Genomic DNA, 18,067 nt, shown 5'->3' on the forward strand with positions numbered 1-18,067 from the left:
TGTATGCACGGCTCAAACTTGGTGTATGTGTGAAAAATTACCCGCCACTGTTGTTGGTTACATTGAAATAGTTCGTTCTTTTCTTCTTCCTCGTGTTCTTTTCTTCTTCGTTATGATAAATCATCGCATGAAAGAGCACCGTTGGCCGTGCCCGGCCGTGGTCGCGTGCCCTGTCTGAGCATGCTATGACCCCACGCACGATGGTTACGCCCTCTTAGATAGCTTCGCCTGCATCTAAGCCGACTCGAGGAGGAACAATACAAGGAAGAAGCCAAATAGACACTAACACATGGATCTGTCAATATCATAAAGGCGAAAAGTATAATTCCAAACAAAATGCTTTCGCTTGGATTTAAAACTGCTGTGTAGCTACCCAATTTTATTGCAGATCCAGTGAACCTCAAATCCCTCAGTAAGGTAGTGTTTGGTTCGGCAGCCAGTTAGAATAAAACGGCTTCATGCCATGGAACGGCTCTGAAGATTTTAGGGAGCCGAATGTTTCAACATTTAACTATAATTTTTCTTTTTTAGAACCACTTTATCCTATATTGAATTAATCGAAACAACAACAAATTAAGAGTGGGTTCCATCATACTGAATATCGAGTGTAGAATATAAAATCGAGTGTAGAATATAAAATACAAATATGTGTCTATAATTATTTTAGCCACATGAATATTGAATATGGATTTGGAGCCAATAACTATGACCGACAAACCAGAACAAAGCAATTTTCCGGCCTGCTCCGGGCCCAGCCCAATTCTACCGCACTTTTTTTTTCCTTATATGTATTAACCAAACAGCCCAGCTGCCCAGGACTGGTTTACGCCTTTACGGCTCGCCCCCGTCTTTTCTTCTCGTGTTCTCCCCTCCCCGCGTGCGCTCCCTTTCGTGGCACGACTGGGCGACCGCCGCTGTACGCCAGCTGCTCAGATCTCGTCGGGCCCCTTCGCCGGCGACCATCACCTGTTAGGTATGTGGCATGGCCACCCCTTTTTCCTCTTCCTACCTGCTGTGCGAAACCGAGCACTCAAACCCTAACTTAAGGTATCTGTGAATTCGGATCTGATCTATTTTTTAAATGGCTGCGCAAGTGTAAACCCATGCCCCTTACTGCGTTAGACCCTGCCACACGGTTATTTGCCGCCGGCGGTGGTCTGTGTAGCCACCATAACCATGGTAGAGGCCAGATACTTGGTGGGATTTTATGCCGTTGAACTATTGAATTCGTGAACCCTCGTAGCAACTAATAGGAGATTATTGGGCACCAAAATAGTCCGGCACGGTTTTGTGCCTAATAGATTTGTCCTGTGCCAAGAGATGGATCCGGATATTTATTCAGATGTTATTTTTTGGTCTTTTTTCTTCGATTGTGAACAAATAACATATATAATTTGCTATTATGTTCTTATTTTTAGCATTGAGCCTATTAATCTTTATAAAAAGAAAACCTCAAATTCGTTATATATCTTTTTAAATAATTGATATAAAATTCGGATACCTATCGGATTCGGATGTTTTTCACCTTTTCTGTTGTAGGGAGAAAATAATACACACAAAATATACAAAATTTTATTTTTATACTTCATAATATTGTTAATAACATTGCCAAAAAATAGCTTTAAATTTTATGTGTATCTATGCTAAAATATTAGATTTATCATATAAGTTGGATGTTTTAGGAACATCCCTCAGTGCCATGTTGATTATTTGGTGGAATTTGTTTTGTTTCCGCAATATCAGGGTAGGGTATTTCTTAAATAAGTTTACCCCTGTTATAATTATGTCCCTAGGTTGTGGTTCTCGGAGTAGTTCTGTTATAACTCTTTGTGCTAGGTTGTGATGCTCGAAATAGTTTTGTCCTTGTGCCTGAATTCTAGCTATCATGTCTAAAACTCGTGATCAAGCAGAAGTTAGTTTCATGATATCAACTTTTAATTCAGCTTCATTACACAGCTCAAATTTCATTTACGGGATAAGGTTCCACCTCCAGATTAAGCTCTAAATTTGTTCATGCATGCTTGTGTACTGGATGTAAAACGATCAAACAACCCAAGTTGGAAGCATGCCATTTAAATGTTCAGAGAAAATTTCTAGGCGTAGCTAAAAACTGATTCTGCCTATTTGTTGCAAATAATTGCTTTATTGAGACTCAAATTTCATGGTTATGTGCAGCTTGCTTAGTATTGCATATTATCCTTCGTATCAGCTCTATTATGTCTTTTCTGCACAATTATATTTATATTTGGGTTATTATTTGAATTTGGGATTGAGAGATGGGGGGTTATTCTCCTTTTCTTTTCTCTTTTTGGGACTGGATTATCTGAAGGGCAATGATGGGAGGCTGGGGGGTTTCGGATGGGTACGAGGGATCAAAGAGGACACGAATGATGATGGAATCGAATCCCTACTTCGCAGTGAACGCAGGGAGTCCATTGGATGTCTCAAAGAGGTCTAGGATTGTTGAACCAGGCCCGCCCTATTTTGGGGCCATGGGCAGCAACACTGGTGGTGCCAGTGGTGGCTTCTACCAGCCCTTCAACAGCAGCAACTTAGCTGGTGCAGGGGCTAGCACTGGCATCCAAAACTTTCCAGGTGTACGGCTGCGAGGTCTCCCTTTTGATTGCAATGACATTGATATCTGCAAGTTCTTTGTGGGACTGGACATAGTGGACTGCCTCCTGGTTAACAAGAATGGCCGCTTCACTGGTGAGGCTTTTGTGGTCTTCCCAACAGCTATGCAAACAGAATTTGCTCTGCATCGTAACAGGCAGAACATGGGCCGGAGGTATGTTGAGGTGTTCAGATGTAAGAAGCAGGAGTACTACAGTGCAATAGCCAACGAGGTGAGCCAGGGTGGTTACTTTGAGTCGGAGTGTCGCCGCTCCTCACCTCCTCCGAGGCCCCCTAAGAAGACTGCTGAAGACAAGGGCAGCATGGAGTACACTGAGGTGCTGAAGCTCCGTGGGCTTCCCTACTCTGCGACGACTGAGGACATCATCAAGTTCTTCCTGGAGTATGAGCTGACAGAGGAGAATGTGCATATTGCGATCCGCTCAGATGGGAAAGCTACCGGTGAAGCCTTTGTTGAGTTCCCAACAGCTGAAGTTGCCAAGACGGCGATGTGCAAGGATAAGATGACTATCGGGACGAGGTATGTGGAGCTGTTCCCGTCTACCCCAGAGGAGGCGAGCAGGGCGAGAACCCGAGGCAGGCATTGAAGAAACGAATGGCTTGGCTGAATGATCTCTGGTTGCATGTGGCTGCAATCGACTGTAGTTTTCACTTCGCATGCTTATCTGTATCGCTTTTAGATTGTGTTAGTTGTGTGTATTTGACTTCTTATATGCGAACTGAACTGTAACAACTTTCCTTTGTTGGCCGGCCGCACATGTACGGCATAATCATTTATGGATTTTGCTACGTTTGAGTTTCTTTCGTTGATGTTGGGGACGTGATGGAATTTAAGTGTTGCAGTGAAATGCTTGGTGAGCTCACTTTGGCCCCATAAGCTGGTGTTAATCATGTTGCCGCTGCATTGCTACGTTGTATTCGAGCGAAATGAGCTCGTCCCTAGTGACGCTGCAAATGAGGGGATCATTGATTCAACGTCAATGCATATCTAAGGCTGAAATTTCCTTATTATAGAAGAAAGGCTCAAATTTGAGCATTTGCAAGTGTAAATGTCTAAACGTTGACTGATGGCGAATATCAACTGACAATGTATATATCAAGGGCTCAAATTTTGAGCATTCGCAAGTGTAGATTTTCTGTTCATTAGCAGCACTTGTCAATATTGCTTATCTTCTCACCGACGGCGTGCTATCCTGTATTTAAATAGTAAAACAAAACTAAAATTATGTATAAATGAGATTTAAACCATGTTTGTTGCTGCGATATTGTTTAGAGAATTCTACTACACTGCATGTTGCACTCTTATCTCAAATCTGTTTACCAGATTGTTGTAGAAATGGAGGCTAGAATGTCGTGCCCAGCTTGAGCGTAGGGGGAAATCATCTACCATAATGGAGCTCTTTCAAATGTTAATTTTAAACACCATGGTGCCCTCCTTTTCTTTGTAGTTCCTTTCTTCCTCCTGCCCTGCAGCAAGCCAGCTAAAGCTTTGTTCGTTTTTTCTATATTTAAACACTTAAATATACATTATGTATACAAACTAAAATGTTTTTTTATGATTAGACGTACGAAAGTGGCCTTCGTCACTGGTAGATGGAAAACGTAATGCCGGCGAAGTTGTTTATGTTACACGATGAGCACATGGTTGTTGGCCACACAAGAGTCAAACACTCCCTTCCCTGCGCCGATGGTGACACTCCCACGCCACACCCCACAATCCAATCCCAACCGGAATCGCCTGCAGCCGGCGCCCGGCTCCGCCAGTCCAATGGCTCCGCCGCTTGCTCGCCTCATTCTGATCCTTCTCGCTGCCGCCGTCCCACTCTTGGCTGCTCCCGCGGCGGCCGCGGCGGCGGTGTTTCCGAAAGAAGCACTTCCGACCAAGTCCGGGTACCTCCCCATCCCGCCCGTCAACGCCTCTCTCTTCTTCGCCTTCTACGAGGCCACGGATCCAGTCACGCCGCCGGCCTCCACGCCGCTCCTCCTCTGGCTGCAGGGCGGGCCGGGGTGCTCCAGCCTCCTGGGCAACTTCTTCGAGCTCGGCCCCTACTTCGTGAACCCCGACGGCGAGACCCTCTCGCGCAACCCCTTCGCGTGGAACCGCCGCTTCGGACTCCTCTTCATCGACAGCCCGCTCGGCACAGGCTTCAGCGCGGCGCCGTCCCCGGCCGACATCCCCACCAACCAGTCCGTCATCGCCGCGCACATCCTCGCCGCGCTGCAGTCCTTCTACGCCCTGGACCCAGCCCTCCGCGCGCGGCCCTTCTTCCTGACGGGCGAGAGCTACGCGGGCAAGTACATCCCCGCGGCGGGGGCGCACATCCTGGACGCGAACCGGGCGCTGCCGGAGGCGCTGCGCGTGAACCTCCGCGGCGTGGCCATCGGCAACGGGCTCACGCACCCGGTGGCGCAGGTGGCCACGCACGCGGACTCGGCCTACTTCCTGGGCCTCCTCAACGCGCGGCAGAAGCGGGAGCTGGAGGCGCTGCAGTCGGAGGCGGTGTCGCTGACACGGGCCCAGCGGTGGGCCGCGGCGTCGGACGCGCGGGGGCGGGTGCTGTCGTGGCTGCAGAACACGACGGGGCTGGCCACGCTGTACGACTACGCGAAGCAGCGGGACTACGCGACGGCCGCCGTGGGGGCGTTCCTGAACCGCGCCGAGGCCAAGGCGGCGCTGGGCGCGCGCGAGGACGTGGCGTGGGAGGAGTGCAGCGACGCGGTGGGCGTGGCGATGCACGCGGACGTGATGCGCAACGTGCTGCCGCAGGTGGAGTCGCTGCTGCGGAGCACGGCCCGCGTGCTGCTGTACCAGGGCGTCCGCGACCTCCGGGACGGCGTCGTGTCCACCGAGGCGTGGCTGGGCGGGGTGCGCTGGGACGGCCTGCGCGCGTTCCTGGACGCGGAGCGCGCCGTGTGGCGGACGGCCGCGGAGGGCGGGGAGCTCGCGGGCTACGTGCAGCGGTCGGGCTCGCTGACGCACGTGGTGGTGTACGCCGCGGGGCACCTAGTGCCGGCGGACAACGGGCGCGCGGCGCAGGAGATGATCGAGGGATGGGTGCTGGGGACAGGGATGTTCGGCCGCGGTTGTGGTGATCGCGTCCGCGACGGCGTCAGGAGCGCCGCCACATGATGGCTGCCCGAGCACCCCGACAGCACGGGCGGAATGTGTCCCAGCTATCTTACTGCGCGATATGGATTCTTGTTGCTCGGATTTGAATGGGTTCGATTCGATTCTATGTTTACCGAGTGATGAAACAGATCGGAATGCAAAAAAAACAGAGATACTTTTAACTGTTTGTTACAGGATGTTGAAGCCTCCGCCTGTGCTCTGGTTTCCCTTCCTTCCTCGCCACCGATCTGTGGTCGCCGCCGGCAAGGCACCTTGGGCAAAACCGTTGCTTCTTCTCACATTTTTCTCTGCGGCGGCAAGCCGGCAGCGCCCGCTTCGGGAAGCAAGCACGAGCACCCACATGAAAAGCCTCTGTCGCGTCGCGGCCCTCTGAAAAGCTTGGATGAATGAGCAGCGCTCGTCGTGTCTGACTTCTGTTCCAACAGCCACCCACCTGACAACGGAACCCCAGGCTCCACTCTCCAGAGCCTGCCTGCCAGGTACACGGGACCATGCATCCAAGTGCAACTGTCTCGATCCGTCCGAGTCCGATCAGACAACGCAGTGTTTCTTTGCTGCGTGCTGGACTGGACATTGCTGGAGGGCTTCCAGGAAACGCTCGCGGCCGCGGGGCGGCGAACAAACACTGTGGGCGTGTTTGTGACCATGTTGCGGACCAGCTCCGTCCGTTCAACTGGTCTAGGTTAAGGCTAGCCTGTTCCGGCTACTACTTTGTTTGCGTATTTGTACCATATGAGTTTGGTTCAGACGAGTTGGTGTTTGTCACCCAATATGCAGTCGGGCTAGAAGACCAAAACTACCTAAACACGGAATCCTTGCACCACGAGCAGCCAGGCTCCCAAGAAACGGATCTTGAGCTCGTTTCTGTGGAGCCAGACTGATAGGCTAAATTTGCACGCGCACAGCCTGGCTCCCGAGCAAGCCAAGCGACGCAAACACGGGAGCTGCAGCCCGGTAGCGCAGCCAGGCTGCTGGGCTATGGCGGCAAACACGCCCTATATGGCCGAACCACACAACTCAGGGCAGTAGGCCAGTAGATGTCCATCGTGCTGTCAAGGCAGCATATGTCAGATCAAGAAGTAATCAGAATTGTGGCAGCAAAAATGTTGCAAATAGACCTATCAAATAAAATATTCTTAGTCCATATTTGAATTTGAATACACTATAGCTAATAATTAACTGTCAAAATTAGCTAGAGATGTTCAAACACCGTAACTAATAGTCTAGCTAACTATTAGCTACACCCTAAACTATTTATTAGTTTATTAGCTAATTCAACTTAACTAAAATCGGTGAATAGTTATCCGGCTATTTGTTAGACATCTAATTCCACTAGTATTTTTTTGACAGTTAACTATTAATTCACATTCAAACATAGCGTCGTGTCCCATCGCATAGAAGGACAATACATTCACTAGTTGTTGCTATCGGCGTAAAGCCGTCTCCAGCGGAGCGTGGATATGAACGTGCAAAACATTGTTTTACGCTATAGATCGCATATTTTATGAGTGGAGTTTAAAATATGGCTGAGATAGAGAGTAGATGGGGAGGTTGTTAAAGATAGCTTAAAAAGAGTACATAGGTCGTTTCAACAAAGAGCTACTATGTGGCGTCATTTTAACACATTGAAGTCTACTGAGGGCAGGGGTGGACCCACGTTGGGCTGAGTGGGGGAACAACCTCATGTTGGGATGTAAGCGCGGACTCACTCCGAGCTATAAACTGGGACACAGAGGTTATACTGGTTCAGACCGAGGTCCTAGTCTAGTGTAGTGCTGATTCATGTATTGTCTAGGAGCATGTTACGACGAGTGTGCTAGTGTGTGGAAGAAAGAATGTTCCGTCCTTTTATAGCTCAAGGGTGGACTTTACCGTTGAAACTTATATTCTACTCGAGGGTCCTTGGCTTGTTGCCCCTAGGCCGCTCTAGCCCTCCTAGCGTCGTCTATGGGGGTGTGCGTTGTCGTCCTCCCGATACGACGTTATGTCATGTCTGCTCTCCATACGGGGCACTGTAGCTTGCTCGGTGTCAAACTGTCAATGTTGCGGTACCGGGTCCTGCAAAGTGGACTCACGGCGAGGTTCTGGGTTGTGTCTAATATAGCTTCATCTTCCGTCATACCCCTTACATCACCTTCCAGCATGTGTAGGTATACATCCACTATGGGGTATTGTGTCTAATATAGCTTCATCTGCTCGTTGCGGTCCCACACGTCGGTCCCGCCTCCATCCTGGCCTCCCTCCCATTCGCTCCTCGCGACATCGCCTCCTCCTCGATGCCCGCGCCTCTGCTAAGGATTTCTCGGGTTGTGCCAGTTTCAGGGAACCCACTTCCTCCACGAAGAATTCCGTTGATAGCCATGAGCATGTCGATGGCCAGAAGCCCAGAACGACGACTTCGTTGTTATATATGGGCCTTATACCATTGAAAGCATGCTTGCATTTGCCTTCATAGTTCTAATAGGGATTATTTATGTTATACCATCCAAAGCCTACTTCCCTTCATAATTCTAATGTGGATTTAAGTTATATATGGGCCTTATAGGACATTTAAGACGAATCTAATATTGAGGGTATAACTAATCAAGATAGAAGGCGATTGATAATGTATGGAAAAGGTACTAAACGAAAATGCACAAAATGATGGCTTTTTCGCTTTTCAAATTCATCATTAAAGGTACTAAACTAAAATGCACAAAATGATGACTTTTTCGCTTCTCAAATTCATCATTTTACCATTTTTTTTCTTCGATCAAGGCTAACCAAGCTGATCGAGTGCTTGGTAATTGGATTCGTCAAGTCCAGGAAGATGAGGAAAGCTCATGTGCTCTTTGTCATGACTTCATCAGAGGCACTGTGGATTGCTCGACGAGGTACCGACTGGACTTTGACCCACGGCTGAAGCAGGCTCTGAGCGGACAATTCACTTTGCATCAAAGAATTAGCACAGTATGGACTATGGACTCATCGCTTTGTGGGAATCTGCATCCCTTGTGATTTTAGATCGTCATTTTGAAGTGCACAACAATATGAGATGCTTCTTGCTGTTCATCTGTTCAAGTATGTGATCGCCAGTTATTTCTTTGCTCGAACCTTGAGACGACGTCCACACAGATTGTGAGGCCATCCAACCTCCGGATGCTCCTAAGCAAGCCGACCAAGAGGGTGCGCTACTATTGCCGCGAGTTCGATGACACGCTGATGGTGCCCGTGTTTGGCAGCCACTGAGCCACATGTATGCCATCCTCTTTTTTCTAGGTACCAATAGTTCTTGTGTTGTTATTGAACAAATCGACTAATCATGGTGAAACTCCAAAGTGTAAAAATTCGGTCAGCTGATTTTATTCTAGGTAAGATATGCAGTATTTTTTTTTCTATTTAAGCTAAAAATAGTATGCATCATTCGAAGCAGCGATGGCGGCAGCTGCGCGCGCAGGCAGGGTGCGCGACAGCTACTAGTTGGGAATTGGGATACATCGCATGTTGTTTTCTAGTCGAATGGTTTAAGCAAAACGGAAAATCTTAAAAGTCTAATAGCATCTCTAACAAGGTGACTTAGAACAATGCTCTAAAAATTAAAATACTACATGATTCAAAGTGTTCAGGGCACTCAAATGAATTATGCTCCAGCAGTTAAGACCTAGATCATATATATATTTTTTAAAGCGAAATATGTTATTAGGAAAGAAAATATTGAGAGCGATGCACAAAGCAAAGACATGACACTAGTTTGAGTGTAGCAAATTTGGGTCAATTCATGGAGTTAAGGATGGATCCACATACTTAATCAGATGTTAATTTTTTTGTCCTTTTTCTTTCATTGTGAACAAATAACATATAAAATTTGTTATGTAAAATTATTTTTTTGTTTTTAGTATTAGGCCTATTAATATCCATAAAAAGTAAACATCAAATTTGTTCTTTATTTTTTAAATAATTAATATAAAATTCGAATACAAATATATATTCGGATATTTTTCACCTTTATTATTGTAGTGAGAAAATAATGGACATAAAAATTATATAACTTTTTATCCTTGTAATTCATAATATTCTTAACAACACGATTAAAAATTAGCTTCAAATTATATGTATATCTATATTAAAATATTAGAGGAACATCCCTACATGGAGTGCTCTACATTTTTGACAAAAAGTTGTAAAATAAAACACTATTAAAGTTATTTTTTTATAAATTGAACCCTATATATGTAAAAACAGGACACTGGTTTAAGGGTCGTTGAAGATGCTCTAATAAACTGAAAAAAAACTGAAACTCTTGAGATTTTACACGGAAACGCCCCCGAAAGCGCCACCACCTGACCTGCCGCGGCCGTACCCCCCCCCCCCCCCCCCCCTTCCACGAGACAAAATCCAGAACCAGGCCGGCGGCCCACTCCCACCGCCGCGCCTACGCCTTCCCCCGCCCCCCGCGCGGAGGAGGGTGCCGCCGGCGATGGAGACGACGGCCGCGGGCGCGCCAAGAGCGCAGACGCTGCGGGACCTCGCGGAGGAGGGCAAGAAGCGGGGCGTCCTGCTCCTCGTCTTCGCCTTCGGGCTGGCCTTCCTCATGTCCCGTGAGTCCTCCGGAACCCGGATTTTCATATCTCTGCTAGTTCCCACCTTCGCTGCCCACAGTGGGATGGGCTCGTGCGCGTCGGCGATTCAGCCGATGCGGTTGTCGGTGTATGGTGCCGTGATTAGGGTTATGCTGCCTGCAGCCTGCCCATGGCTTAGTTTCCCAACTGGACTTCGTGGTTTCGGCAATTAACCCTTCCAGATAGGCGGCTGCTGACTTTTGAATTCGTTTGACTTGTTGCTGCAGTGTTCTAGTTCATTGCATTATCCAGTCGCTGCCGCACTAAACTAAGTTGCACGTTGTTTTCACCGCACATGACTGGTCGCTTGTACATGACAATTGTTTGCTCTGCTCAGTGTTTTTTTTGTCAGTGGTAGTTTGTTGCTGATCTCCTGCATACAATACAGTGCAAGTCATGTTCTCAATAGTATGGATTTCGTAGCTGAAATACATATCACTAATAGTCCTGCATCTCATCCTAGACTGCATGGTAGAGTCTACCGCCAAAGATGTCTAGCACGATGCATATCGGTTTAATTTGAGTGCTCAAATAGGCAGACTTTTGAAATGTGCTTCTTTGAATATTACTGCAGGGGGTTATGTTTTGAAACAAAATTTTATTGCGCACATACAAAATATTCCCCCCTTGATTATATTTTCGCTGAACATCATTTTGCCCTATTGCAGTTACGAGCTCGTCAGTTTGGTTTAATCTGCCATTTGCCATAGCTCTGATTGTTTTGTTCCGCTACATATCGCTTGATTATGGCCTTCGTAGAAAGAGCGTAACTAGAACAGATCATGCCAGTCATTCACTCGTCAAAACAAAAGGTACTGAGGTAAAGAAAGTCATTCATCAGACTGAAACGGATGGAAAAATAGATTGGAGGAGCAAGGTTAACTCGCCTCCAGTTGAAGCAGCATTCGAACAGTTCACAAGGCACCTTATCTCAGAATGGGTAACAGATCTGTGGTACTCGCGCGTAACACCTGACAAGGAAGGTCCAGAGGAACTCATCGATGTAGTCAATACTGTCCTTGGGGAGATTTCAGTTCGGGCAAGAAATGTTAACCTTATCAATCTGCTGATCAGGTAGAAAATCTTGTTTTTGTGCAATAAATAAAAACATAGATGACACAATGTTTTCAGAACATTAGACTTCTAATACTAAAGCATTCCCTGTGTTTTCCAGGGATTTGGTCGATCTTATATGCAATAATTTGGAACTTTATCATTTCTGTCAAGCCAAGATTGGAAGAGAGAAGTTTGTGGGCCTTCCTTCAGAGCGTCGTGATGCTGAACTGAAAATGATCCTTTTAGCTGAAAACAAGTTGCATCCTGCTTTATTTTCAGCTGGCGCTGAATACAAGGTAAGACTTAGTGGATGGTGAAATTTTCGAAATCTTGATTGTAGTAGGTTCATTTGTCATTTGTAGCCAGATATTTTCAGGACAAGGTAGGAAATTTGATGAACCACTATTCCTGCTGTTTGTGGTTATGTTTTACTGTTACCATAAATACATCTATCTTTTCTCTTATCTTCAACCATAAGGCATAAACTTCATGCACTTCTTACTTCAAATTTGACATGGAAATCCATGAATGTTATAACTGAGTGCTGCTAGGTCAACATATATCTTATTATCTCTACAATGAACTTGTGTGCAAAAGATGATGCTAGATAAGACCATATCACCCCTTCATCTAGAATGCTAGATCTAGATGACTTGAATGCATGCCATACATCTAGAGCATAACACAACACAATTTTGACAAGCGATCAATACATAGAATTTTGTTAGTTAATTGGTTGCTATGTCCTTTTGTAAATGTTCCCCTTCATCATTATTCATTAATAATACATGTATTCTATTATAATGTATAAGAATAGATGGATTTCCATGACCAAGTGCATGTTCAATACTTCAATATATAGATGTTAAGCACTTCTGGTAATTTATTGCACAATTGGATAATTAGATTTCACATTTTCAGTCACATTTTATTTACTCACTTCAATAACACATTTTTTAATTCATGTCTTGATTGCACTTACATAAGCTTGTTGGTGAGTTGATCATTGTAGGAATATATCTCTTTCTCTGTTTAGGTCATCTGATGATTCTAGTATATGTTTCCTTTCTCCAGGTATTGAAAAGTCTTGCTGACGGGTTGATCTCAATCACAGTGAAGCCTCAGGATCTACAATGTACTTTCTTCCGGTGTACAGCGCGGGAACTTCTCGCTTGTGCAGTTTTGAGACCTGTTGTGAACTTAGCAAATCCAAGGTAATAACTCACTGGACCTGGTTCAAATAATTATTTTTACTGTCATCGTATTTAAATGTTAAATTGACAGGTTTATAAATGAAAGAATCGAATCCTTTGCTCTTTCGCATGCCAATAAGTTGGAGAAAGGAACTGCAGAATCCTTGGATGTTGTCACAACTGTTAAGCACAGGGAACCACATATGCCCTCTGTTGATGAATTTTCGGCACTAATAGACCACTCAAGTTCAGGTGTTGAGCTCGTTCAATTTCGTCAGGGTCAATCGAAAACTGCATCAGATATACAACCTGGAAAAAGTACAAATCCATATAGTCTAAAATTAGAATCCTCTCATGCACCTTTAGTCAGTAGTTCACACCCACTGGAGTCAACAAGTTTAGCTTCGTCTTCCCACGTTACTTCTGATAATGGGTTTTCGTTGCATACCAAAAGCAGCAACAGAGCAACTGCAAATGGTCATGGTAGAGAGTGTGCACAGCCCTTGGGTATCAGTTCTGAGCGTGCACATCAAGCTTTAGCACTTGAGCACCTTGAGAATATGTGGACAAAGGGAAAGAACTACAAACCAGAAAATGTAGAACATGTCGCAAAAGTGTCTGTTGGATCTGCTTCTCTGGGCTCGACTTCAGTTCAGCAATCAGTTCCTTGCAGCACTTCAGTTTGTTACAATCAAAGTAATTCTGAAAGACCAACAGCGTCATCTCAGTCAAAGGACCAGCATTTGGTAAGACACTCAACTACACCTACATATGTAACATATCCAAATGGCACCCCGAAAAGCCTATCTGCAGAAATGGCAGAACATGCCGGTCCAGAAGACTTTGCAGTAGAGAGTGAGAGTTCATATGCCACTGAGGACGATGAATTCAACAATGTGACTGGACTTGATTCTCCTGTTACCAGAGTTTGGGAAAGCAAAAGTAAAGGAAATGCTACCTTATCACATATACATCACCCACTCGAATCTCCTGGTTTCCATAGAGCAAAGAAGAACAGAAGTCATGTGGGAAAACTGAAGATGTCAAGAACTTCTTCAGGAAGAAAAAGGTCAAGGTCAAATGCTCAGAAGCCTCCTATCTGGCAAGAAGTGGAGAGATCCTCTTTCTCTGTTGGTGATAGTATGGACATACTAAATACATCTGCAAATGATCTAAAGACGCATGAGCTAGACGAGGATCCTGAGGTGGAAAGTATGGCTAGGATGTTTAGTAGTTCAAATACTTCATCTTTATTGTTGCCATCAAGTGACTCTGCATATTCTTCAAATTATTGTGGTGCCAATGTGCTACAAGACTCTTATTTGAAGTTAAGATGCGAGGTAATGTTTGTTCATTTGATTTACTTTGACTCTGATAATTTCTGGTGGTACATATGCTTATCATATTTCCATAATCAGGTGGTAGGAGCTAGCATTGTCAAAAGCGGGTCTGGCATGTTTGCTGTGTATTCTATTTCCGTGACCGACGCCAATGGTAATAGTTGGTCCATTAAGAGGAGGTGGGCATGCTGTGTTTTTTTCTTGTTCAATGGGCCATGATGGATATATGCTTTATTTTTTTTCCATTCCAAGTGTGTTTACTTGCTCTCTGTGGTTGCTGTTAATTAGGTTTCGTCATTTTGAAGACCTGCATCGGCGTCTAAAAGAGTATGCTCAGTACAATCTTCATTTACCTCCAAAACATTTCCTCTCATCAGGTTTAGAGGTTTCTGTTGTTCGAGAGAGATGCAAGCTGCTCGACATATATCTGAAGGTATTTGTTGTCCCTAGTCCCTACTAGTTGAAGGAACTTTAGTTAAGGTCTAATCCTCTTCACATAATCACATTTCACTAAGATTTAAGTTTTAAGCACTGATATTTCTAAACAACAATTTGTTTCTTGGGCCTGCTTCATTTTAGTCAGTTTAGAACAGCTTCATCAGGGGCTAACAAGGTGCAGGCTGCAGAGCAATCTTGCAAGAAACAGACATTTTCTTTGTTTTAGCTTAGAACTATAATGGGTGCTGTGCTCCTTCCAATTGCTCAAGAAAGACACGAGTCGTTATTTATGTATTCAGGGATTGGTGTGTATTACTTTATTTTGTAACATTCACGTAATTGGCATCTTGATCTTCAGTGGATCATATACTATGTATTTAGTAAACATCAGTGAGATTTTCTTTCTGTTTTTGTGTTGCAGTATGGTAGGCTAACCTTGAAGTATGCATTTTCTGTTAGATCATTTTGTTGCGCTTCATGATCTGTGATACAGATGTTAGCAGTTTTGTTTAGAAAAAAAACTTACATCATCATAACTCTATCGACCTATTAATTCTACAGAACCTTCTGCAAATTCCTATTGTTTCAAGCTGCATAGAAGTCTGGGATTTTCTGAGTGTGGATTCACAGGTTAGTTTCCTTATTTAACTCTTTATCATCTCAATATTTTCAAAACTGGCGTTTAATAAATTGGGGAATGTCTCTTTGCAGACATATATTTTCACGGACACTCTCTCAGTCATCCAAACATTGTCAGGTTTGTTGGCCCGAATGGCTAGTTCTTCGTGAAATCCCTGCTAAGCTTGTTCGGCTGCTAGTTTCTACAGTGGCAGCTGCTGCAGCTGCTTGCTGCTGTAGGAACAGTGTTTGTTTGCAGCTGCAGCTGCAGCTGGATGAAAATGGCAGCCGAACAAGCTCGTTTTTGCATTGTTTAATGCTGAATTCCTATTATCTTGCAGTCAGTTTAGATGAAAGATCAAATGGGAAAAATATAAAAGCATTGAACTCTTCTGGAGCTTTGAATGGAAATTCTATCTCTGGAGGTCAATCTTTGCATGGACATATAGACGACACCGTACATAAGGATTCAGACATCGCTTGTGATGGTTTGAGATTTAGGAAAGGGAATGTGAACAAGAACTTGGGAAACGGTGTTAGCCACACAACAGATAGTGTTAGCAACACAACTGCCAATCATTATCAGGACAATTCTGGAAGTGATCCAGAGCAGAATGATCATTCCTTTTCAATAGATTCATTAAATCCTAAGAAGTTGCGTTCAACTGAAACCAATGACACATCTCAAATTCCAGAGTCTGGAGGATTTTCAGTATCTCCTAATGATGTAGGTTAATAGGTTCTTATTATTTTCTATGAACATGTTGCTACTAAGATCCCAAGATTTGAATCCTTTAACAGTATTTTTATAATTAGCCTGCCTGTGCCTGTCTGATAACTTCAAACATATCCATTGCAGTGGATGGCCCCGAATCTTAGTGTTCCCTTGTTTCATCTTGTTGATGTGGTCTTTCAGCTCCAAGATGGAGGCTGGATAAGGTGAAATAACACTACACCCACCATCATGGTCTTCTAACATTTTGTATCTGTAGCCCCGATAGTTTGGAAAGTCTAGATTTAACAATGAATTTCTGTTTTTTGTAGGCGTCAAGCATTTTGGGTAGCAAAGCAAATACTGCAATTGGGAATGGGAGACACGTTTGATGACTGGCTTGTTGACAAAATCCAATTACTTAGGAAAGGGAGGATAATTGCTTTTGCTGTTAAGCGCATTGAACAAGTAAGTCTCAGATTGTATCTTTAGAAAAGAGAGGGAGAGGGAGGGAGTTCAGACAACCAACACATAAAGGGATAAATATTATGTGTGCAGTTAGGCAGTCTCATACCTGTTATCAATGGATTTTTTGTGCAGGATCACCCCCCATAATTTAGTCTGTATTTTCTCTGCGTACAGATTCTCTGGCCTGATGGAATTTTCATGACAAAACATCCAAAGAGAAATTCGCCTCCACCTCCTCCTGGTGCTCAGAGCAATGGCATGGGAAACTATCTAAGCGATGAACAACGGATAGAAGCTGCTCATCGTGCAAATTTTGTCCGTGAACTGATAATAGGTGAACACGAGATACTTCTCTTTTGTTTTTCTTCCATTATGTGTTGCATTCCCTTTTAATAGATTTTTTGCTTCAATGATTTGTGATCAATGCAATCTTCAGAGCTTATCTTTTACCATGTTATTGTTTTGCTGCACAGATAAAGCCCCATCTCCACTAGTGAGTCTTGTTGGTCGAAAGGATTATGAAAGATGTGCTCATGATATCTATTTCTTTCTTCAGGCAAGTATTCTTGCAGGAGTGAGATCATATTGTCTGTTAATTTACTTCTACTGAGCTCCATAGAGTGTTGGTTCCAATATTGTAGAAGCTGACCTGTATTGGTGGGCCCTGTAAGGTTATCTTGCAGTAGACACTGCAAGTTTCATCTTTTCCCATAATTACTATTGCCTAAGCACCAAAGCTACCCTCCCATTTGGTGGCCTCAAATTCGCAGTCATACAAGACGCCTCGGTGACCAACTCACCCAGCTATCCTATTATTGATTATTATTAGTTGATTCAGGCTCCATACTGGTTCAAGCAATTAAATACTCGCATAAAGTTAGTAAAAAATTAATATGGTTCTTTTATGCCTTCATCATGGTAGATTACTAACATATAGGGATACGTATTTACATAGACCACATGAAAATGAAAATTGCTTCAGTGTCCCTAACGAACTATTTTATGTTTTTCTAAGGACCGTAGATGTTTAGTTAGTGATCTGAATTATTTCTGTGGAAAGTAGTAAGCAACATGCATTTGAGAAACAATAGGAAACTGCCAGTCAGATAAAAAAAGAGCAGCATCGGTTGTCTGATCCTTGGCTCACATTTATATTTGTTTTTTCCCCATACAGTCCCCGGTTTGTTTGAAGCAGCTAGCGTTCGAACTCCTTGAGCTGCTTGTTCTTTCTTCATTTCCGGAGTTGGATGGCACTGTGAGGAAGTGGCACGAAGATAAAGAGCAATTCTGCGCCCAGTAATGTTTATCAAACGTTTGAATTTGTCACGGGCGGTGTTTGTTTCCAACACATATCGTCTTTCCAGAGTGGTGTGGCCTGTGAATTCTGCGAAAATAAGGTGGTGGCTTCAGAGGAGTGCCCGTGGATATCTCAGTTTGAAGTGGGTGGTGGCTTTGTGCAGTGTGAATATGGTTAGATAGTGCGAGGATATGGTCCCTTTTTCCACCGGGCCATGGCAGAACGGTTTTTGTGCCCGATAGAGTTCATTTTTCCCCCTCCAGATTTGGTATACGTAATGCTGCTGCCTGAAAGGAAAGAGATGGTGGCGCATTTTTTTTGCACCCGTTTTGGTGGTACACTGGTACCCGTCTTGTGTAAATCTGCATAGAGATAAATGAAGTTTCGAGGTGGTCAATGAATGATAATAGCTCTCTGGCATCGTGATGATTCGTTGTGGCTCCGCCTTGCTGTACGTTTTTTTGGTGCTGCCCCTGCGAATCATCTCGGCACTATTTTGTGATGATAAAAAAAAAGTAATATGCGCTGGAGATTCGTTTATTCAAATTTCCTGCATGTTTTACCTCATCCAGTGGCGGGTGCG

At 44.5% G+C, this 18,067-nt stretch overlaps 3 protein-coding genes across 4 annotated transcripts; all 3 read left to right on the forward strand.

Annotated features, from left to right (window-relative positions):
* Positions 1–809: 809 nt before the first annotated feature.
* On the forward strand, positions 810–3,436 carry LOC100282450 (RNA binding protein). 2 transcript variants are annotated; one of them, XM_008649625.3, is made up of 2 exons: positions 810–973; positions 2,419–3,436. In XM_008649625.3, exon 2 carries the CDS (start codon positions 2,493–2,495, stop codon positions 3,219–3,221), a length of 729 nt encoding a protein of 242 aa, XP_008647847.1. In that variant the 5' UTR covers positions 810–973; positions 2,419–2,492; the 3' UTR covers positions 3,222–3,436. The 2 variants fall into 2 exon arrangements, with proteins under 2 accessions (XP_008647847.1, NP_001148833.2); NM_001155361.2 differs by having other exon boundaries at positions 815–973; positions 2,330–3,423.
* A 1,046-nt stretch (positions 3,437–4,482) lies between these two features.
* Positions 4,483–5,930, forward strand: LOC100382387 (uncharacterized). The gene has a single exon (NM_001175132.1). It carries the CDS (start codon positions 5,366–5,368, stop codon positions 5,762–5,764), a length of 399 nt encoding a protein of 132 aa, NP_001168603.1. The 5' UTR covers positions 4,483–5,365; the 3' UTR covers positions 5,765–5,930.
* Positions 5,931–10,145: 4,215 nt separating this feature from the next.
* On the forward strand, positions 10,146–17,912 carry LOC100381615 (uncharacterized). Its single transcript, NM_001361456.1, has 15 exons — positions 10,146–10,341; positions 11,031–11,436; positions 11,537–11,714; positions 12,493–12,632; positions 12,703–13,951; positions 14,030–14,130; positions 14,240–14,384; positions 14,951–15,019; positions 15,101–15,146; positions 15,349–15,734; positions 15,867–15,946; positions 16,052–16,187; positions 16,362–16,521; positions 16,661–16,743; positions 17,362–17,912. Exons 1-15 carry the CDS (start codon positions 10,221–10,223, stop codon positions 17,485–17,487), a joined length of 3,426 nt encoding a protein of 1,141 aa, NP_001348385.1. The 5' UTR covers positions 10,146–10,220; the 3' UTR covers positions 17,488–17,912.
* The last annotated feature ends 155 nt before the right edge of the window (positions 17,913–18,067 follow it).

This window comes from Zea mays, chromosome 6 (assembly GCF_902167145.1).
Source record: "Zea mays cultivar B73 chromosome 6, Zm-B73-REFERENCE-NAM-5.0, whole genome shotgun sequence".
Lineage (NCBI taxonomy): Eukaryota > Viridiplantae > Streptophyta > Magnoliopsida > Poales > Poaceae > Zea > Zea mays.